Source organism: Theropithecus gelada, chromosome 10 (assembly GCF_003255815.1).
Source record: "Theropithecus gelada isolate Dixy chromosome 10, Tgel_1.0, whole genome shotgun sequence".
Taxonomy (NCBI): domain Eukaryota; kingdom Metazoa; phylum Chordata; class Mammalia; order Primates; family Cercopithecidae; genus Theropithecus; species Theropithecus gelada.
The window spans coordinates 82,996,295-83,020,703 of NC_037678.1; the positions used below are offsets into that span (position 1 = coordinate 82,996,295).

The 24,409-nt window shown below is 39.6% G+C and overlaps 1 protein-coding gene across 1 annotated transcript; it reads right to left on the bottom strand.

Moving 5' to 3' along the window:
* Nucleotides 1–22,984: 22,984 nt before the first annotated feature.
* Nucleotides 22,985–23,988, bottom strand: LOC112633765. Its single transcript, XM_025400669.1, has one exon. The coding sequence runs from the start codon at nucleotides 23,907–23,909 to the stop codon at nucleotides 23,484–23,486; it is 426 nt and encodes a 141-aa protein (XP_025256454.1). The 5' UTR covers nucleotides 23,910–23,988; the 3' UTR covers nucleotides 22,985–23,483.
* Nucleotides 23,989–24,409: the final 421 nt, after the last annotated feature.

A 24,409-nucleotide genomic window follows, 5' to 3' on the forward strand; every position in this document is an offset into this window, starting at 1 on the left:
CACCTGCCTTGGCCTCCCGAAGTGCTGGGGTTACAAGAGTGAGCCACTGCACCTGGCCAACTTTGTTTAAGTTCTTTATAGATGCTGGATATTAGACCTTTGTTAGATGCATAGTTTGCAAAAAATTTCTCCCATTCTGTAGGTCTGTTTACTCTGCTGATAGTTTCTTTTGCTGTGCAGACGCTCTTTAGTTTAATTAGATCCCATTCGTCAATGTTTTCTTTTATTGCAATTGCTTTGGCATCTTTGTCATGAAATCTTTGCCTCTGCCTATGTCCTGAATGGTATCCTACGTTTTCTTCTAGGGGTTTTTTTTTTTTTTTTTTTTTTTGAGATGGAGTCTCACTCTGTCACTGAGGCTGGAGACTGAGTCTCACTCTGTCACTGAGGTAGGGCAATCTTGGCTCACTGCAACCTCCATCTCCTGGGTTCAACCAGTTCTCCTGCCTCAGCCTCCCCAGTAGCTGGGATTTCAGGTGCCTGCCACCATGTCCAGCTGATTTTTTGTATTTTTAGTAGAGACGGGGTTTCACCATGTTGGTCAGGCTAGTCTTGAACTCCTGACCTCCAGTGATCCATCTGCCTCAGCCTCCCAAAGTGCTGGGATTACAGGCTTGAGCCACCACGTCCTTCCTCTTCTAGGGTTTTTATAGTTTGAGGTATCTAAGTGTTTAATCCATCTTGAGTTGACTTTTTTTTTTTTTTTTTTTCCTGAGACAAGGTCTCACTCTGTTGCTCAGGCTGGAGGGCAGTAGAATGATCTCGGCTCACTGCAGCCTCAACGTCCCAGGCTCAGATGATGTTCCCACTTTAGCCTCCTGAGTAGCTGGGATTACAAGTTAGTGTAACCACGCCCGGCTAATTTTTGTATTTTTAGTAGAGACGGGGTTTTGCCATGTTGCCCAGACTGATCTCAAACTCCTGGACTCAAGCAATCCACCTGCCTTGGCCTCCCAGAGTGCTGGGATTACAGGCGTGAGCCACTGTGACCAACCTTCAGTTGATTCTTTCATACGATGTAAGGAAGGGCTCCAGTTTCAATTTTCTGCGTATGGCTAGGTAGTTATATAATTTTTTATTTTTATTTTTTTTTGAGACAGTGTCTCCCTCTGTCGCCCAGGCTGGAATGCAGTGGCGCGATCTCGGCTCACTGCAAGCTCCGCCTCCCGGGTTCACGCCATTCTCCTGCCTCAGCCTCCCGAGTGGCTGGGACTACAGGCACCCGCCATAACACCCGGCTAATTTTTTGTATTTTTAGTAGAGACGGGGTTTCACCGTGTTAGCCAGGATGGTCTTGATCTCCTGACCTCGTGATCTGCCTGCCTCGGCCTCCCAAAGTGCTGGGGATTACAGGCGTGAGTCACCGCACTCGGTCTATAATATCTTTTTAAATTGTATTTTTCTAATTGTTTGTGGATAACATTTGGAAATAAATTAGACTTTGTGCATTATACCCAGAAAAATTCACTGAAATCTCTTTTTAAATCCAGTGATTTTCTGATAGAAAATTTTCTTTGAGACAATCATATCATGGGGAGATCATAAAAATTTAGTTTCATCCTTTCTAAGTTTTTCACTTTTGATTTCTTTTTTCTTGTCCTATTATACTGGCTAGGACCTCTGACCTATGCTGGATAAAAATGTTAGCAGCAAATGCCCTTGTCACTCTCCTGATTTTAAAGAAAATACTTTCAAATGTTTTGTTACTGTGATGGTTAATTTTATTTGTCAACTTGGCTGGGCCAAGGCGTCCAGTTATTTGGTAAAACTCTATTTTAGATGTTTCTGTGAGTGTGCTTTTTTAAAATGAAATAAACCTTTAAATGGGTGGACTCTGGGTAAAGCAGATTGCCCTTCATAATGTGACGGCGTTTCATCCAATCAGTTGAAAGCCTGAATAGAAGAAAAGACTAACTTTGCTCTAGCAAAGAAGAATTCTGCCAGCACATAAGCATTTGATTTGAAATGCCACACATGGGATGTTCTTCAGATCTTCAGCCCCCTACCCAGCCCTGCAGGTTCTGAACTTGCCAACCTGCAGAATTGTGTGAACCAGTTCCTTAACTCTCATATATGGGTGTGTGTGATCGTGTGTGAGGGAGACAAACACACCCACACACAAACACCCTTGTCCTATTTGTCCTGTTTCTTTGGAGAACCCTGACTAATACAATCATTCAAAAGATTTTGTGGTTATTTGTTAAATAAAAGTGTTTTATCAGTTAAGAAAGTTCTCCTCTATTCCTATTTTGTTGAGAGATTTTTCTGGTTGGATTTTGTCATGAATGGTTGTTAAATTTTGTCTTTTTAAAACATCTATTGCAATGATTATAAATCTGTTATACTTTTCTTTTTCAATATCCCAGTATAGTGAATTATACCACATAATAATCTTACATATAAGCAATAAATCCAAGTTGGTCAAGATGTATTATGCCCTTTGTTTTGTTATGCAGTACTGGATTCCATTTTTATTGATTTTGAGTGGGAGGTGAAAGATTTGCATTCATGTCCATGAGGACTTTAATTATAATTCTCATTTATCCTATTGTCCTACCCTGATTATGATACAAATATTTTATTAACTTCAAGACATGAGTTTCAAAGTACCAGCTCTTTCTAGTCTCTGAAAGAATTGTCTTAAATTTACAGTCGTCTAGTCCTTGAATACTTGGTATAACTATCCTTTAAAAGTAAGTAGGGTAAGAATAAGGGAATTCACATTTTCTATATTCTGGAAACATTCATATTTCTTGGAATTTTATTTCAATTTCACTACATTTTTCAATACATAGGAACCCATTGCTCTATGATCACCTCTATTATTTTATTCTCTGCATCTTCGAAAATGCACATTTTGCATTCCTAAAGTTACTTATTTGGGACTTTTATTCTTTATATGTCCTCTTAGAGGGTTGTCAATTTTGATGGTATTTTGAAATAAATAGAAATTGATACAACTGATATTATCTAGGTTACATTTGTTTTCTTTTTACTAATTCCTGTTCTTTAGTGCTTCCTTTTTTGTTTTTGATTTGCAATGCTTTATTCTGATTTGGTCACTTTTACTTTTATTTGATTTTTGTTGCTTTTTATTAAGTTGAAATCTTAGCTCATTAATGTTCAGCCTTCCTTCTGTTCTGGTATAAGCCTTTGCGGCTATGATTTTCCCTGTAAGAATCATTTTCTGTGTCACACAAATTTTAACAAATAGTAGTTCTGTTATTATTTAATGCCAATAAACTGTTAAATATGAATAAAATCCTTTGTTTCTTCTCTTAGTTTATGCCAACATGTGAATGCCCCAAATGGGATTATTTTATGTTTTCTGTTCTGCTTTTTTTTATGCTGGGCTTTGCTTCTGTTTCAGGGCTTTACCTTTCAGATGAGACTAGTGACAGGTCCAAGGGCTCCCAGTCCACCAAGGAAATCTTTGATTGGTGTTTTTGCCATAGGGATAATAGTTTACCTTTTTTCTGTATTCTTTCTAAGCTTGATGATCACGCTGACTTCAGTAGATACACTTCCCAGCTACCAGTTACCAGACTAAGAAAATGCTGATCTTACCTTGACCATTCTACCTCACTTGTTTCCACTGTCAGTATCCTTTCATCTGTAAGTCTTTGGATTCTGTCTCCATGCACATAAGGTGAACATTATTTTATTCCTGAACTTTCGGTCAAAAGATGATGTCTTCTGGACAAGGCGGAAATGACCATTGCTGGAGGAAGCAACAGACCCCCCTCCCACTTTACTGTGTCTGCCTGACAGGGATTTAGCAGGCTCTGTGAGAACATCAAAGGCTGTGGAGAGCTGAAGAAAAGTCGCCTAATGCCTTTTAAATCCTTTATCTTTCTTTTCAAACCTGCAATGTGTGAGTATTCATTATACACAACTTGTATTCAAATTTATGCTATTCAAGCAGAAAAAAAGTCTTTCATCAATTTTAAATTCTTTAAATATTTTCTAATCCTCTACATGTAGGTTAGAGTGAGCAAATACTTGGGCAAAGTATTTTTCACTAAAGCAACAAAAATACAATTGTAGAAACATAAACATAAAAAGGGAAAATATTAGGAAGATGCAGAGGTTTCTGTGAACTCTGTGGTCCATTGGGTCTGAGGAGAGTCTTGGAAACAAGAGTTCGAAATTATTGTGTTTGAGCTTGAAAGTCACTTTAAATCCCAATTATAAATTCTCAAGAGAGAGGAAATCTATTGAGTTTGGCTTGGGATAGATTCCCACTCAGTATCTAATCAATGACAGCAACAGAGTGAGGACGCAGGGTATTGAAAGAACTTTGGAGATCAATTGCTTTATGTGGGGGCCAATAATTCTTAGAGGGAAAAAGGTAGCTAAAGAGGAGAATTGGTCCTGCAGTCAAATCTTATAATTTCTGCAAGACTTTAGAGGGAAAAGAAATGAGCTAAAAAGCGGGCGGATCACGAGGTCAAGAGATCAAGACCATCCTGGCTAACATGGTGAAACCCCGTCTCTACTAAAAATACAAAAAAAAAAAAATTAGCCGGGCGTGGTTGCAGGCGCCTATAGTCCCAGCTATTCGGGAGGCTGAGGCAGGAGAATGGTGTGAACCTGGGAGGCGAAGCTTGCAGTGAGTCAAGATCACGCCACTGCACTCCAGCCTGGACTACAGAGCAAGACTCCATCTCAAAAAAAAAAAAAAGTTAGATATAATATTATTTTATAGCAGCAAATGGGAAGTTAAGATGTGAATAATCAGTTTGTCTTTAAAACAAACAAAAAGGCAACAAACTAGAGTTGATATCAAATCAAATGGAGTAAACACAATACAAATATATAATAAGATAAACACATGCCCTTTGAAACAATAATTAAAGATAAGATTTCTAACACATGTGGGGACTATCTGAAATGTAAAGAAATAACGTATGAATATCATAAGCACTCAAAAGAAACAATACAAAGGTGAAAAAACATTAAACAAGTAAACAAGAAAACTTGGCTGGCCTTTGATTTCTTCTGTGAAATTTAGATGCCAAAACTACTCTGAGAAACATCTAAAGGTTTTAGTAGAAAACCTGAGATTCCCATAATTTAAAATTAACCAAGTTTCCTTTCATGTTCATAAATCAAAGAAAGATGTTTTCCTCCTTCCAAGTACGGAGGAAGTGTTCTGCCAACTAAGAGAACCCATATCCTCAGTGAATAAAGTTTCCACTCCTCTCCTTACCTGGCAACTCCTTTTTGTTCATCATCCTTCAGAATCAACTCCATGGCAGTTTCTTCCCTGGGTTCTTCCCTAGGTTCTGAAACTAAAGCATGATAGTGTGTTATTGTCTTTTGCAGAACAAAATCTTTTCTTTCATAGCATATTTCAAAGCTTGTATCTGTATGTCTAATGGGTTTCATTGTTAAACATCAGCCTTCCGTATTAGGTTATGAGACTCACGGGGGCAGGCACTATTTCTATTTTGTTCACCACTGTACGCACTGTGCATAGTGCAGGGTCTGAGAGAACACAGTTACTCAATACACGTGACAGGAAGGGAAGGGGAAAAAGAGAAGGGAGTCATATCCCTTACTTGAATTGACAGTGGGAAGCCACATGGTGAAAAAGGACGGGAGCAGTAAAAGGCAGGAGGGTTGACTGCTGGTCCCAGGATCTGATTGGGGTTCCAAGAGGTTCACTATAAAATATTATATTCCCAGAGAGAGATGGAGAGAGGAGTTTATGAAACCATAGAAATAGAAGGAATGAAAGATGACACAAGAATATCTTTCTCTAATCCCCAATAAAGATCCCTTTCTTTCAGATTATTATTTATTGAATAAGTACAAATTACTTCTGTGTCCCAAAGAGAAAGGTTTCAGTTGATAACATGTCTTTACATAGGGTGGTCTCTTCAGAGTTAAAATAAAAAAAAAAGTTATTCATATTGTGTCTGTTCTGTTTAACTTCAACCTTAGCAGGAAAACGATCTCTAGGAAACAACAGCATCCTGAAAGTACTAAATTATCTCCAGCTTTCTTTTTAACGGGGGAGCTTTCATTTCCCATGTGAGCAGATCTGAGCTTTGCCCTTCACACCACCATATTTCCTCTGGCTATTAAGGACCTCATTGTTGAGGTCAACCATACGATGGATATGCTTATAAGTCTCACAGAATATTGACATTGAGGAGGGGGTTTGTTCATACCAGGCCATTCAGAACTGGTTGGGCAAAGTTCCAAGGCACGAGCTGCATCCTGCTACTAAGACATCCTTAGGTGCTGTGCTGACAATTGTTGTGGGCTTTCCAGTACCCACAGTGAGAGATGAGCAACTACTCTTGCTCTTCCACTTGGGGAACATGCAGTGTTCACTCAAGATGGCGGTTCAGTTTCCATGCAACTCTCAGCACTGGATACTAATAAGGGCATGGCTCTCTCTCAGGGCAGATTGCTTGTACTTTTTGTGGTTCCCATGGGTCGGGACTCTTACCCTAACCTCCTATAAACCCATATGTAACTCACCTCACCCAGGTGAGGCTCCTTTAGCGTGGCTCTTCCTTCTTTTGAGAAGGGCTTTTGCTTCTTCAGAACTTAAAAATCCTCATCATTCCCTTGCAAATTCCAGAACAGCATAATTATAAATTCAGCATTTATAATTCCTACTAAACTATTGAATATTTTAACACTTGCTAATTTTTTACCCATGAATATTATATGTAGAATGTAAAAAAAAGAAAAGAAAAACGGAACAAGGAAAGTAGATCTATAAGAAATTGTATTACCAATCAGTGATGATAGATCAATGTTTTAATATTTGTTGTTTCAATTATATATATATGTATTCTTATTTTTGTCAGCTTAATTCATCCAATTTGGATAGAGTTTTCTTAAAGTCATCAGTTTCCATATTTGTTAGTTTTTCCTTTAAATTCTGCAGATTTTACTTTTATTAGCCTCAAGCCGATGTTGCAGAGTGCTTACAAGTTCAGAATTGGCATGGTTTCTCATTGGCTTTTTTTTTCCCCCATGATTACAGGGTGTCCTTGTTTATTCTAGTAATGTTGTTTTAAATTTTATTTTGCCAGACATTACTTTTCTTACACTGATTTTTACTTAGTATTTATTTTGTTTTTCATGCTTTTATTTTAAATCTTTCTATGTGGTGTTTTTTTTAGGTGTTTGTTTCTTTGTCTTTATCTTATGGAAGCAGCCTATTTCAAATTCAATTTTATAAACTGTGATTGTTAATAGGCAAGTTTAATTCATTAACGTTTTCTGTGAATCTAGTGGGGTTTATATCTTTCACCTTATTGTTTTTGTGAGATGATCATGCTTTTTCTTTATTGCTGTATTTTCTTTCCCTGCTTTCTGTTTGGTTGGTAAAATTTTCTATTTTCTTTTCCTTATTTGCTTTGCGATAAATTGTTTTGCTTATTTGTTTGATTTTTTATTTCATAGCTGCCTCCTCTGGGGAGATCCTAACCTGGAGCTAGGTCCTCTTACAAGCAGCCATATTGGGAACATGGCAGATCCGGGCTCAGATCAGTGGCCAAAGTTCCTGATCATCCTGGTGCGTCTATGTGTCTAAGTTGCCACCCTTCTCAAGCTTCCATTCTCTAGGAACTCTACCCCCAAGAAAGAATTGGCAGAATAATTTCCCTTGCATGTCGTAAGTGGGGATGTTCACCCCAGCCGCTAGCATATTATGCCAAACAGTATTAGTCCTCTGCCTGGAGCAACCCAAACCCTGGAGCTACTTCACATTCAAAGTGCAGCAAAGTGTTACCTTCTGCTGTGTTCACCATTTTGTTTTTCTGTTCTGTTCCTTGACTGTGGAAATGATCGTCTTTTATTGAGTCCAGCCATGCTCTTTTTATGTATATTTTTCCTTCTTGCTACATGATTGGAGCAGAGATGCCATCTTGACCTGAAAACTCTGTGTTCTCCTTCTAATTCTATGATTATTGCCTAACCACTGCCCTGTCTCTCTCAAGTCAGCCCTTTTGATTCTCAAAAGACTGTTTTGGAAGTCAGAAACCTGAACATTGACTGTTTCTTCTTTTCATTTTCTACCTAATGATGTTCTTATCCTCAAAGCAATGTAGATTCCTCTAACTGAGAAGGGGAAAGGTCACAACAGAAAGGAAACAATAAAAAGCAAATGTTCAAAAATTACTATTTTGAGACATTTTCTCTGTATGTCCTTAATGAGGTATATGCTTCAAAGCCCAGGCTAACCCATTTATGTGTTCATGGATTTAAACATACACTACCCTAGAAGCAACTACTGACACTGAATTAACGTGGCTTATTGACTTCTCCTAGCACCTTCTATTCCCTCTGCTGTGTCAGTCCAGAAAATTTAAAAAGATAAAGAGGATAATGGGGCATTCTGTAGGCCCTACAGCCTGTGAGGAGGGAGGAGCAGGGAGGAAGAAAGTTTGCCATAATGGGAAAAGGAAGAGATGACTGAAGCAGATCTATCCCATGGCGACTGTGAACACAGGACTCCTTGTTGTCTGGGGTTAGATAAAGAGATGACACCTGAGTAACAAAATATGACACCTTCAAATAGGTGAGGAGAGTAAATGGCTTTGAAAAACTTCCTGACACTTTAAAATACACACCTGCTGAACTGCTACTGTGCTCACATCCAAGACCTACTCACTTTTTATTCTCTTTGGGCTGACTCCCATGAAATCCTTTTCTCTTCTAGAACATGCTGAATGCTGAGATGAACAAGATTCTTCATGGACTTTAATGTCTGTGAAATGAGTCATACACAATATGGTACCCATGAATGATATAGGCCCATGGATTACTGAATAACTGTAAGCTTGGCTAAAAAAAAATCTATCTCAATATACATTTTTAAAAGTAAGGATGCTGGAACTAAAGATAACAAAAATTAAAGCAAAGCATAAGCAAAACTATTCTACTTTTTAAAATGTTTGGTGCATGATGTGATATTTAATTTTTTGCATCACTTCAACTAGACTACACTCTCCAGTCATTCGATCAAACACTAATCTAGGTATTACTATGAAGGTACACTGCAGATAAGACTAACACCTACAAAAACCAGTTAACTGTAAGTAAAGGAGATTAAAGATATCTTCGGTGGTATGGGTGAGCCTCACCCAATCAGCTCCAAGACCTTAAGAGCAGAACTGATGTTTCCCTGAGAAAGAAAAAATTTCCCTGTTATCTGCAGCTTCAGTTTGTACCCAAAAATTCCCGCCTGCCTTTCCTGATGGACACCTTGGATTTCAGAGTTGCCTAGCCAGCTCTCACAATCATGTAGGCCAACACCCTGCAGTAAATCTTTTGATATATATATATATATGTGTGTGTGTGTGTGTGTGTGTGTGTGTGTGCCCTGCTAGTTCTGTTTCTCTTGTGGAATGCTGACAGATACAAATTTTCATACTAGAAGTGGTTCAAGACAAACAAAACATTAAGAGTGAGCTTCTAAATTGACTCTGAGTTTTTTGGAATTGGTTCTTTAGTTTGATTTGATTCAAAGGCACTAGTGACTATTTCCAGTGGTAAAGAGGGCATTGATAATCCATGGCATGATGTCACAATAAAGATTTGCAAAATATCACCATTGGACACTCCTTATCAAATACCCATAAAAGTCAAGATTCTGGACAACTATCTATTTAATACTACAAAACATTTCAATCAAACTAAGGAGTATAATGGGATTGGCTAGTTGTTCCTCACTGCACTGGAGGAAATATAAAAAGGAAATAATGCAACCAGGACTTCAAATTCCAAGCTCAAAAGGTGTATAAGTTACTTGGAATGTTCTACATCTGCTCTGAAAGAAACCTGTATCTCTTGTAGCTGCAAAATTGAGATTTCTGAAAACTAAACCCAGACTCTCATTCTGAGAATGGCTAAATTATAATTCAAATTGAATTTCAGCCTTACAGGTGTCTTCTGTTCAAATGAGGGCATTGACTGAGAAGAAATAGGATTCTGAAAATTGGAATAGAGACATATGAGAAGATCTTAGGGAAGCTGGGGACACTGAACTACTCAATTCTGCTGAGTGTTCTTTACCAGCAGAAGAGAGCATTCTATCACTAAGGAGGTTAACCTTGCTTTGCCTGCAGAAGTCATGATAACCTCTCCTGAAATAGTTGCCTTGAAAGACACTGTTGATCTCCCTCATGACTCACCCCCACCATTCTTCTGTGTCTCTAGACCTGTAACTAGACTCAAATCCCAGCAGGTCCCAGAAGATGAGATACAAAGTGTGACTCAATATAAAGTACACTATACATTGAAAAACCAGCATATTCTTCCCAGATTATACAGATAGAAATTTGGGCTATATGTTTGTGAATGGATATTAAAGGTGTTTAATAATAGTGGAAGAAATGTAAAGTTGAATCTGGCTGGATTTATTGATATTGATCCACTAAGCAGAGATTCTGCTAGTTGATCATGATGTCCCTAGGAAAAAAAAAATAGATGAAAATCCGCTAAATTCTTTCTTGCTTTGTATAAGTGGAAGAGTTCTAGGTTGAGTAAACAGAAGTCTAATTTGAAACATGAAAACAGAATCACATTAATTGATTCCAAGATTTGAGCCAATTTACAAACCCACAGCACCTTGAATGAAGGAGAGGCCTCTATCCTCTTAAGGAAAGACTCTACTCCACTGCCAAAAATCTGTGCATTTTTACTAAAATAGACACTTCTGCTAGATAGGAATTTGCTTTCCCTAAACACAATATTTCTGCCAAAACCATGGACTCATTATCAGAGTGGCTCATTCATCACCATGATATTCTATATAACATGCTTCTGATGAAGGAACTCACTTCACAGTAAATGAAGTATGTAACAAAGGGCTCAGGCTCATGAAATTCACCATATTCCCTGTAATCCTGAAGCAGCTGGGTTGGATGAACAGTAAAATAGTCTCTTGAAGATTCAGATAGAGTCTCATCTACTGACTGTATTTTGCAGGGCTGTACCAGTGTCTCAGTCAGCATCCAATATATGGTGCCAGTTCTCCCATAGCCAGGATTCACAGGTTCAGGGATCAAGGAGTAAAATGGGAGTAATATGACTCCCATTACTACCTCTATTACTGCTAGTGGCCCACTAGCAAAAATTTTCCCTTCTACCCCCATGACTTTATGCTCTGCTGGTTTAGAAGTCTTAGTTCCAAAGAGTGGAATTCTTCTACTAAGAGACACAACAAGGATTATATTGAAGCAGAAGTCAAGACTACCACGTGGCCACTTTGGACTCCGCATGCCTCTGAATCAACAAGCTAAGAAGAATGTTGATTGCTGACTTTGCTGATTAATCTTGATTACCAAGGACATTGGATTTCTATGATACACGGATAGTAAGAAAACATATGTCTGGAATACAGAAGATACTTCAGTGTGTGTCTTAGTACTACCGTGCCCTGAGACAAGAGTCAATGGAAAACTACAACATCCCAATTAAAGCAGGACTGCTAATGACTCACACCCTTCAGAAATAAAGATTTGCATCACTTCGCTGGCAAACAACCTGACTAGCTGAGGTGCTTGCTGAGGGCAAAGGGAACATGGTAGTGAGAAAATGTACTTAAAATGTTAGCTATGTGACTGAAACTATGTGACCAATTGCAGAAAGTATGACTTTCATAGTTTTATTTCTTCCTATTTTGTTATGTAAATGTTGGTGTGTATGTATCTCTCTGGCAAATATTGCTGCTTTTTCCCTTTCTTACCCCTTATCATATAACATAAGATGTGTGAGTGAAAGCCAACTTTACATCACTGTATTTAAGTTATAGGAAATCAAGGAAAAGAATGAACATTATCCAAGGACTTTGTATCTTATTCTGGAGAAAGAATTAGAGTATTTTCAGTTGCTTGCAGGATATTTGCATTATGTTAGATAGAAGTATGTCTTTGTTGTTGCTTTCAAAATATTAAATATGATTTAAAGAGATGTGTATGGACACCAAGCTGACAAGGGATGGACTGTGATGGTCAGTTTTATGTGCTAATTTAACTAGGTTATAGTCCCCAGTTATTCAAACAAACACTAACCTGGCTCTACCTGACTAATACAGATGGGCAGAGAAAAAAGAAAACCAAGTACCCAAACTTTTCACTTTCCCTGCTATGAAAGCATTAGTTTTCCAAAAGAAGGGTAATATACAATACTGATTAGTAGTAGGTGCTTTATATGTAGTGCCTTATATAATCTTCACTATGACATGTGAGGATGAGTAATCGGAACACAGAGGATGAAACCTAACTTGAAGTCTTTCAAGTAATAAGTTCAAGGTCAGGATTTAAACTCAAGTTCTCCAACCCCAAAATGCAACCTTCTTCCACTGAGATCATGGACTCCCCCACTACAATTGTAGATTCCATCAGTATCTGGCCACAAGGTGTGATTCTATTCAGACTGCCCTAACCTTGGGTTCCAGTCTTGTCTTTCATGATTCCATATCTTATTTGTAGCAAATAAAATTTTTTCCCATACCAAGTACTTTTTCAGTAGTGATAGGTTTTTATTTTAATTTCTTTATTTATTTTAAAAATAAAACTCTTGCTGCAGGGAGCTGGCATAGTTTAAGGACAAAAAAGAACCGAAGCCACAGCCCAGCCACCCTTTCATTCTTTGCTTGGATAGTTGAGCAAATCACTTGAGTCCTCTGAGCTTCCATTTAATTCCTAAATTATTTTTAAAAATTAACAATAATGAAAAAATAGTCATCTTTAAATTGTTCACAAGATTTTTACAAGAAGTTTTTGAGATACCATAATTGAAGCTAGTGCGTAAATTTAAGAATTGAGTTTAATATTTATGTTTTCTACTGACATACTATAAACCGCTTGATGGTGAGTTCTGTATCTGTCTCATTTTATGCAAAATACTGGCACAATGAGTATGGGTTGATTTGGAGGAATAGTGGGGGTTGACTTGGATCAATATTAAGTTATAAACCATATAAAGGTGGTAGTTATGTGTGGTTTTCATACTGATGTATCTCCATCTTCACTATTAGTTTGGCATACAATAAAAATGAATGGCCATTGAAATGGCATAATGGCACAATTGCGGAGTAGATTAATTTCCAGGGCTTTTCAGTGATGGATGCTGGGAAAGTAAGTTTACTATGTTGTCTACAACTTCTCATTTCCTCGCTGTCCCTCTCAAGCTTCCACATTTGTGTTCATCGTTAAATGTGTGTCCCTTCCTTACTGCCCATCTTTTCCTTCCTCCTCCTCCTCAGAGTGTGCTGTCAGAAGTTACCATAGTCACAAGACTATTGGTTATAAAAGTTTGAATTCCCTGTTGACTCTGCTCTCCTTCCCATCCCCAGAGAATTCAGATATTAAGATCTATTCATTTTCTATCATCCAGGAGATGTGAAGATGACTTGCTGAGAAAGCAATACATATTTCAAATTATTGTCATGTCAGTTAAGTATCCATAATGAAATCCCATTACATACTTCCAAAATGAGAGGATGAGAGCCTTTAATTTTTTAAGTCTCAGTTTTTTGCCTACTAAATTAAGTTTTAGTAGAAAATATTCAAAAATGTTTAAAACAGTTAAGTTGTAGTCAGATGCTTTTCTGGTAACATTCTTATAAGAGGTATACAAGGACTTACGCACTTTGTCACTAGTAATTTTCAGTCATCTCTGTTCATCTCTGCTCTTTTCCAGTGCCTTCCACCTTACAGCTTGGTCTCTTGGGCAGCAAGGGATTAAGATAGAGCTATTCAGTGCATGGTATCCATGCTATGTTCCCCAGAACTCTTTTGCTGCCAACCCGTCTACTTTGGCCAAGATGGGAAGGGAGGGGAGGGAAGGGAAGCAGAGGTGGGAGAGGAGGAGGAGAGGAGAGAAGAGGAGAGGAGAGAGAGAAATATTTAATTTTTATGAATAATGAGTAAGTTCATGCAGTATTTAGTGGTAGAAGAAGAGATTTCCACAAAACTCTAAAATGCTAAGACATGAATTACTCATCATAATATCCAAGTATTCAGTATGCTTCTATGGAGATTTCCACAAAACTCTAAAATGCTAAGACATGAATTACTCATCATAATATCCAAGTATTCAATACACTTCTATGTTAAACTAATCATTTTGAAAAGGAGGAAGCAGGAAACAATGAGGCTTTGTATCAAATTAATTTGGGAATGGTGGTTCTTTTCCTTTCCTATTTTTTAATATAAGTACCCCATGACTCCTGGAATAGTTGGATAAGATCCCCCTCGCCATCAATAATTGCCTAATGAGACGTGGAGCTCTCTCTCTCTCTCTGCCAAGGATTCTTGGAGAACAACGTGGGGTAGAGAATCACTGGCCCGGATGACTTGGTTCCTGGGGAATGAATCCAGGCTGTTGAGGCACTCGTGGAACCAAAGAGAAGGAAACATGAGCCTAAGAAGTTTAGGTTTCACTCTGGAGAAAATCCGAGAATGATTCTAGGAACCTTTCACCGTTCAATCCCTAGGTTTGCCAAACAGAAGCTATGGAGTCCTCTTCTCTTGTGCTAACAAGCTAGACCCCAAGCAGTGAAACTGCTGCTATAGAACAAAGGAGATCTCCAAACCCACTCTGTTCTAGATCCATAATCCTGATAGCTGAAGGCACGAAGCTAGAAGCAGTGTCTTGTGGCTTAAACTTCAGGCCTTGTCCCTGGACGCATGACGCTTCCAGCAATGCTGCTGGCTTGCCGAGGCTCATGGCAATCGGATCCTCTTTCTGAACCTGAGTTATCTCACCTATAAAAAGTGAGTAGTACCAGATACATAAATTATAGACCATTATTATGTGAAGTCTCTAATATTGTCCAAAGAAACGCCTGAGGAATTATTTTTTCCCAACACATTTACTTTACCTGGGAGTGGAGTGGGTTGGGATGGAGGGTAAGAGTACCAGGATATTCCTCTGCCTGACTCCAGGGGGCAGCAGCTACTTGGGTAAAGGGAGGTCAATGAGCCAATATCCACTGGATGGGTCACCTTAGTTCTCTTAAACCCTAAGGTAAAGAGACAGATCCAACAAAACGGACTTTTTAAAAGAAACATAAAATCCTCAGAAGTCATGCCCCATTTCTAAAGAAACTATGGCTCCCAGGAGATCCTCAGAACATGAAAATCATTGGTGAAAGGATAGTATTTCTGCTGAAGTGTTTTCCTTAGATTTTCCTGGATAGGTTTTTGGTGAGAGCAGATTTATTTTTAACAAATGCACACACATGGCATCCTCTTTCTTGATGACAAGGACTTTTTATTTTTTCCAAAATGTGCCTGGCAAGCCCCGGAGCCAGAGAAACAAGATTGGGAAGCCTGATGTTACACAATGCATTGCAAGTGATAGCCGAAACTGGTCTGGTTTCCAGACACCTCCTGATTCAACAGAAATGTGTTGCATTAGCACTCAGAGTTTCTAACCTAGTAGAAAATCTGCATCTTTACTCTATTTTTCCATCTCATTAGTAGGAAGGAAGGAAGGTAACTTAATAGCAGAGGACTCAGAGAATTCTAACAGAATTGCCAGCTCTTTTTTTTTTTTTCTCTCCTGTGTGGCTTTAAGCCTGGTGCTTGCAGCAGAAGAAGCCCGTGAAATTCTTGAAGCTAGGAAGCTAAGGTTTCTGAAAGAATGAATATGCACGGCACACATAATCTACAATTTATTAGCCTGCTTCACTGGTCATTACTGAGATTTGATTGTAATGCTTAGTGGCGTTAACATCCCTTCCACATCCCCCTAACAACATTTATGGTCAGTAATAATATTCGTTCAGTGCTTGAGCTGTGCTCTGAAGAATGAATCTGCTAGAGCTCATCTTGCCTCATTACTTCTAACAGGGCTCCTGTAGTCATGTCACACTCTGGTGACATGCCAGACAGAACGACATCTTTTAAATATTATCTCTGACATATTTCATTTGAAATGCTAGCCTTTCAATTAGTGCTATGCACCAGGAAGTGACAGATTCTGGAGGAAGCATTGCTTCTCTAGATGAACATAATGATAGTAGGGTATCACAACAGTGTGGCGGGACCAGAGAAGATTCCCATGAACGAGTCCATGAAAGCCTCTTTGAACTTGTTTCCTCACCGCAGGTGGACATTGTTGGTGCTCTCTTTGGATGTCCTCATATCCCTCTTATTGGCAGTGTGCACCTGTTCCCCCAGTTTCCGCTTGCTTTGCTACTAATGGCTGCCTTCTGCTCCCATGGGCAGCTGCACAGAGCCTGAGTCTCACAGGCACCCATAGCTAGTGACTAACTGGTGGAGAAGTACAAAAGCTTGGCTCCTCTGCTTTAAGGCTGGGCAAACTCTGGGGTGTAATTTATGCTCCAGAGCCCCCAGCAGAAGCAAGCTGAGGTTGGGGTTTCACTTGAAATCACACTTTCGCTTGGCTTCCTCCCCCTCTTTTTCCTGCTTCCCACAATCCCTTATTGGCCTTTCCAGGGCATCCTTTCTTAATAAATCACTTGCCAGGAAGGTTTGGCTCAGGGTCCGTTTTGGGGAGAAGATGATATCAGATGCATCAGGCGGGGTCTTGAATCTCCAGCTGTGTGCAAGCCTTGTAACCATTCTGCTTCTGAATTTGCTCCCCTGCAGTGGGAACATCTCCTAGCAGCACAAACTCTATATCTTCCCAAAACACCCATCTCCCTCCTTTACCTCCACTCAAGGTATGAGCTGTTCCAGCAGCTTGGGCCTTTTATGCAAGACAGCCTAAAGGGAATCAACACATTTTTTTTTTTTTTAAATAAAATGGGTCTCGCTCTGTCACCCAGGCTGGAGTGCAGTGGTGCGATCATAGCTCACAGCTTCTTCAAACTCCTAAGCTCAAGCCTCTGCCTCCTGTGTAGCTGCGACTACAGGCATGCATCACCAAGCTTTCAACACATTTTTAATTGCTTACTATTGTCATCAGTATTTGCATTTCCATCTTGTCTTCTCACTAACCAATTCAAATGTTTATTAGTAGATCCACTTTACAGTTAAAGAAACTGAAGTTCAGAAAGTTTATGAAAACTGAACAAATCCCACACCCAAAAGATGTGTGGCTTTTAACCCAGGCTTTCAACTCCAATCCACTGATTTTTTCACATATTATACTACAGTGGCCCCACTGGCAACCAGGTCATGATGTTCCCAATTAAATATAAATAATATTTAGATAAGTTCACATCATGATCATGTTTGCAATGTGACAGAGACAAGTTTACTCCACAACCACAATGACTAGACACCCTCTTTTGACGAATGTGAGTAACTAGTGTTGTTTTTCTTTTTTTTTCTGCCAATGACAACCTTAGCTTCACTTTAATTTTTCTGCCTCCTAGATGACATTTGCCCTAATCTCTTGACAGCATCTAATCTAGAGCAAGCCCCTGCTTTATTAATTTCTCCTTAAATTCATCCAAAGCCCTAACTCCATCAGAAATCTTCCTTCACTCCCCCTTACTGAGATTCTCCAAGGCTTCCTCTGAGTTCTATTCTCCCTTTGCTGCAGCAAACTAATAAACCTAACTTTGTTGACTTCAGATATGACCCTGATGGTTTCATCATCCAGGTTTCATCAACCCCTCAAGTTGTTTTCCAAAATAATTTTGCGTAAGATCGACTATGCTGTTGACTAGCACCATGTTTTATGAAACGTTAGTCCCTATTCATTGTAAAATGTAAATGTACTCATAAAACCTTTAAAAAACAGACTGCCAGTTAAACTACATCAAAATACCTTTATGTTAGTCCTGAGCAACACACAAATCAGTCACATCAGCTTATCAGTTTATTTATTTTTACATATTTCAGAGGATGCGACTGTTTCTCCTAAGTTCAGTTGCACTGGTTGGCACAGGATAGATAATGTTTTTGCTTGTGCCTTGGTAACAAAACCTAACTACTTTACCTGTGAGTAGCTTCCTTTCTTATTAACATAAAGCCCTTGGTGTAGCTTTGCAAGAAAATGTGGAATTGTATTCATTCCTCCAACATCAAACATATGCTTCATTAATATCAAATTAATATCCCAAAGCCTTATCCTTCTGCATTTCTGCCTTCAAGATATTTTGAGACCAAATTATTGATGGCAATTAAACAGAAACCAGATAGTAACAACATTGTACATAAAACAAATGAAGTGGTAACCAAGTTTTTATAAGTACAGGTAATGCTGCTAGGTTCTGACTTTCACCTGATGCAAAGGGATAGTAAAGGGCAACATCCATTCTAATTTTGGCAATAGTAAAGTGTGGGAAAACATTCACCTTAGTATCAATGAAATATGTGAATGTGGCTGCAATTAGTTATTTGAAATGGAATTTTTCTTCATATTACTTTACAAGTATAAAATAGAATAAACTTAGTAAAGGAGCAGAAACAAATAAAAATGGAATTCACTTTTCTCCCAACTAAAGGAAACATGAAAGCACATTGTTTTTCTTCTTTTGGAAAAAGAAAAAAAACACATTTACATCTAGAGAGTCAAAATATTTCTAGGACCTACATCTGAAGAGTAATGTTAGTACTACTCTCTACTGCTTTTCAATGCATATTTAATTATGTTACCTGAAAAAAATAAATACTCCAAATAAATGATCTAATTCCGGTATTCCACGTACATAGATAGGCGAGAAAGGGAAATATTCCATGTACATAGATAGGTGAGGAAGGGAGACACTAGGTTTGGACAGAATAGAGCTTCCTTTGATTCAATCCCATGCCAGGAGTCAACTACTTATAAGACATTGTCTACCCTCATCCCAACCCTAGTGACCCCTTCATTGTACCCAATACTGAGTGACCTAGTCATTACTTCTAAATGATCAAATCTTAGCATATGTGGGAGTAGGAATTGGTGCCCCACCCAAAACCTCTTTAATGAGCCATTTTACCCATCCCTCAGCTGCCATATTGATTGCTACTGACTTGGAGTTGTCCCCTACTTTAATTGACCTTGGACAACAGAAGTCACTTAACTTGTGGGCAGGTAGGGAGGAGGTAAGCAGGGTATTCATCCACTCCCTGGGAATGGTCTGCAGCTTGTGACTTCAGCCTCTGACATTAGGTACAAATTGGCTATCCTTGACCTCAAGGTGGGAATTACTCTGTGGTACAATTCATACTCCAGAAATCTCCATGAGGTTAGGCATGAAGTTAGGCTCACCTACTTACTTAACCCATTTTCCTGCCTCACCCTACTGAATTCACATCCCTTGCCCATGTTTTCCCCTAAGAGAGCCCCACTCTTACACTCACCTCAATAAATCACCTACACAAGAGTCCGCACCTCCAGCTCCAGGATCAAAGAAACTTAAACTAAGGAAACTCTATCCCAAGGGTCTTTGCATTTTTATATTGAATCTGTTCCTTTCTCTGTCTCTCCATATGCAGTCAGTTCTACTCACAGAATCTAAATCAGAAGGACAAACCCGGCTTTGCCTTAGCTAAGTTACTTCATCTGCTACCACTCCTGTCTCATGAAGGGAAGAGAAAGAAAATTTCAAGCTGCATCCTCTACCAACCACCCCAAAGAAAGGAAATAAAGAGATAGAGACTTCTCAGCCATTGCCCAGAGATAATTTCAGAGCTTACAGAGAAAACCTTAAGGAAAGTCATTTTTGAAGCCCTGGACATTTGTCCATCCCCTTAGTAGGCTTCATTCTCATAAATGTGGTTTTAAAAGTTTTTCTTTGGATTCCATCATCTCTCCATCTATTATTGTCCTTTGTCCTTGGCCAGCTGTGCTGTGATTGGCAGATTTACGCGTGCAAAATTCAATTCCCTCTACAACTCTTTCCCTCCTCACCATGCTTATTTTCCCTAAATTCCTTCTTTTTCCACACTCGTCCGTGAGAGGGATGGTTGCTTTTTATCTGGGCAGTTCTTCTGAAAGCAAAGCCTTCAAAGGATGTGAATCAAAATATCTCTGTGTTGGAGAAAAATTTAAAAAAGAAATATCCTTTTGAATCAAAGACCTAAAATTTTCTTGGCCGTAATATTTTTTAAATTTATGCTAATTTTTTCCCTCCCCCTCATACTTTATTTGCATTACAAAAATACTTCTTTTTTTTTCACTGATGATTTAATTATCACTGTATCACAGTCTCTTAATAGATAGATGTTCACCTCAAATTACTCTTCAATTCCTTAAAGTTTTTACTCTTTAAATTCTTCCATTCTGTTCCTTTCACATAGTTTATGTAGGCATGTTTAACTTTTTTTAATATTCAGTTCCTGATTTATAGTTCTCATACTCTTTTAGAAACCTTATATAAGACATAAATATAAAAAATAAAATATTAGAAAAAAATTCTCTAAAATCCACTGTATTATGGAGTTTCCTTTGATCCCACTAGTTTGTCTTCTTTTTGATTTTATAAAGGACATGGATTTTGGTAAGCTCTTAAAGTCCTAAATAAACAGAAGGGTGATCAATTAGTAAGTCATAATGAAATGATTGTCCCTGAACCCAGATTTGTTTGCACTGGGAATCATAGCCTCTTTCCAGCCTTCCTGCCATGTTTCTATGCCATTTGACTCCTCTTGCTTTCTTGCATATCCCCAAAGTGTCAAGAGGGCACTAGGTGAGTCAAACAGGAGTCAATCAGGAGTCAAACATTTTCTGTAAAAGGCCACACAGTAAGAATTTTAGGCTTTGCTAGTCGTGTGGTCTCTGTCATGCTGCCCAACCCTGTGTTGGGATACAAAACAGCTATAGACAATATGTAAACAAATGGAGCTATTTTATTCCAATAAAACTTTGTTTACACAAATGGGCCACAGGTTGGATTTAGACAATGGGCCATAGTTTGCTGACTCTTGAGTTAAAAGATAAGAGGACTCTGATATCTGAAGATATATATATATATATCTCTCTCTCTTCACAAGGCGACAGGAGAGTGAGTGCAAGCAGAGGAAATACCAAATGCTTATAAAACCATCAGATCTCCTGAGAACTCACTCACTATCACAAGAACTGCATGGAGGAAACCGTCCCATGGTTCAATCATTTCCCACTGGGTCCTTCCTATGACACATGGGGATTACGGGGATTACAATTCAAGATGAGATTTGGGTGGGGACACAGTCAAACCATATCAGATATTATGGTACATTACAGACGCAAGATAACTTGCCTTAAATCACACCCCTAGCAAAGAAAAGACCCAAACCAGGAAGTTTATTCTCCAGGGTGTCAGTTTTTATCCACCTTTATTGCCAGCAAGACTTCCATAGACCTGTATGTGAAGAGAGGTCTCTGTGTCCTACATAGAGACAATTGGAAACCTCTGTGTTGAATATTTATACTTTAAAGCGCCTGGTATTTGTGCTATATAAATTGTCGTCATTAAAAATGTGAAGGTAAATATTTATAAACAGCTGTTAAGGAAACTAGACTTCTGGGGAGAAATATTAAACTCAAATTTCTGCTTAGAGATTTTCTTTTAAAAACTGAAATATGCAGACTGACTCTAAATATAAACCTTTTTCCTATTGTAATTCTTCCTTTCATAGCCCAGCTAAATCTCTGCTAGAATTCAGCAATAGGTCCCCAGGAAAATAACTGCTTTGAAAAAATTTGGCTGAAATCAGATGCTACTTCTCACTTACTAAAATGGCTAAAGCAAACAACACTAGCAATACCAATACTGTAACTGGACAAGATGTGGAGCAGCTGGAACTCTCAAATACTGCTCTGAGGGAATGATAAATGGTGCAAACCATGTGCTAAATTGTTTGGCAGTTCCTAATAACGTTAAATTCGTTCACCTACCCTATGACCCATCAATTTCACTCCCAGGTATTTATCCAAGAGAACTGAAAAGATATATCCATCCAGATGAATCTAAAAGAATACTCATTGCAACTTTATTCATAAGAGCCACAAACCAATAAACAACCCAAATGTCTATCAACAGATGAATGCATAAACAAATGGTGGTATAACCATATCATGGAATGTTACTCACCAATAAAATGAAACAAACTACATATAGATGCTCTAGATATATGTTCCTACATGAATGATCTTCAAAAACATCATTCTGAGCAAACAAAGCCAGAAAATGACTACATAGTGTGTAGTTTCATTAATATGACATTAGAATATCCAAACTAATCTGTAATGACAGAAGGCAGATCCATCAGAGGTTTCCTTTGATGAGTGGAAGATTGAAACAAAGGGCACAGGCACGAGGGAATCTGTTGCAGTGATGAACAAGTTTTTTTGTGGGGGGGGGAGATGGAGTCTTGTTCTGTCACCCAGGCCGGAGTGCGGTGGTGCAATCGTGGCTCACTGCAACCTCCATCTCCCATGTTCAAGTGATTCTCCTGCCTCAGCTTCCCAAGTAGCTGGGACTACAAGGCATGGGCCACCATGCCCAGCTAATTTTTGTATTTTTTTAGTAGAGATGGAGTTTCACTATATGTTAGGCTGGTCTTGAACTCCTGACCTCAGGTGATCTGCTGCCTCGGCCTCCCAAAGTGCTGGGATTACAGAGGTGAGCCACCGTGCCCAACGTAAGTTCTGTTTCTTGATTGGTGGTGGGTTCCATCATACTTGTCAAAATCCATACATCAGTATACTTAAAAATCTGTCTTTTATTGTATGTAAATTATACCTTAAAAAGTAACAGTACTGGAAGAAACACAAACACAGTTTTTCAATGAATGCCTGTCTTAATCCTTGGGAGGCTCAGCTGCGGGTCTGGCTTCCTATGCCACAGCCTTCCCTGCATGTTTACCGACCATGGCAGTTTCTTCTGCTGGTCCCCTCTGGTACTCAGAAGGGTTCAGGCAGGAAACAGATGCTTTTGAATACTTACTGCCCCACTTTTCCTGCTCTTTGAAGAATGCTAGAAAAAGGAGTCAATCTTTACATGCTTCCCTTTTCCAAAAAGTAGCTAGGATGGCAACACTCTGTCTTGACTTCCCCTGTGTTTAGATCCTCGAATCCAGACCTGAGAAATGACTGAAATTTTGACCAAGACTCACTGTTTTGGCAGCTTCCATTTCCTTTATTTGCTCCCCATCCAAAATTCTCCTCCCTCTTAGGGATATCTAATTTATATAATTTGTCTAGCAGGTATGGTACTGGTTTAGGCTACATTTGGGAATTCCAGCTGGGGCTGGGAGGAGGTGAAAGAGGAGGGCCGTTCCCGGAAGGTGCACAACAGGCATTTTCAGTGGGAGCTTTCCTTCTGCCACTCCAATAAGCCCCTCGGAGTTCCTGCCGCCTCCCTAGGAAAGTGTAAGCAAGACGGAAGGAAAGGTCAAGAACCACAACCTAGGTAGTGAAAACGTCTCTGCCAATTTCGCTGGGGCCTTTCAGGGCGAGTAACCCTCCAACCCACTTAATGAATTTAGAGACACCTTAGCTTGATTTACATAACAATATTTTAAAGACCACATGATTACTTTGGAGAATTAATTGTCTTTTTTTTTTTTCCTTCCTTAACCTGATCTGCAGAGTTACAAATACTCTCCCAGAGAGCCTCAGAGGAGGCAGACTTGGCGGAGGAGAGAACGGAGAAAAATCCATGCCTTGCAAATGCCAAGCGGAAGAACAATGCCGTTAGCCGGCCGGTTGATGCTTAACTGCGGGATCGGGGCTCGGGCAGGGATCTTAAACATCATTTCGCCTGGGGAAACAGACATTCTCCTCTCCCGGAAGACAAGGCTGCGTGTAGGTTTATCTCGGCCTCCTGGAGGACCTGTGGTTTTCGGGAGAGCAGCTGCGAGGGGACAGAACGCTTCGCTGTGGTGGTTCCGCCGCGGGCTCCGCTGCCAGGAGGCCGGCGCGCGCGCAGCTCTGCCACGGGGCAGGCTGCCAGGGCCCGGGGAGCAGCGGCAGTCTTCCTTGGAGTAGCACCTGTTCTTCCTCTCCCTGCGCCGGGAACGCGCCACCTTCCCCCACCTCATGCTGCTTTCCCCTGCGTGGCTCCATTTTGTCTTTCCTGATGGCAGATGCCCCCGCGACCTTCCTCCCGAACACGTGCGGGGCGCTGGGGGAGGGGACGGCCACGTCAGGCGCATCCCTTTACCCGACACCCCAAGGTAGCAGCAGCAGCAGGTGCTGTGACATTATGACAAACACTCAGGTCCCCGGTGACTGGATGCGTCACACGCTGTGTCTAACAGTCGCTGACATCTCATCAATCACGGCCTTGATTATGCTGCTGGGGTCCCTGGGCTCAGCTTTGGGCTCTGAACAGAATTTACTGCAAACTGAACATCCTTATTTCCAACGTAGGCAAACCCGTCTTGTTTAAAATGGCGTAATCCAGCTGGAAGATCACACTGGCACACTCAAATTGGCCCATCTTTTCTCTTGTTGATATTGCAATTAGGTGCGCATCCGGCAGCAGAAATTGCTGGGACATTTTTCTCTCCTGCACTCTCCCACCGTTTATTACAACTGA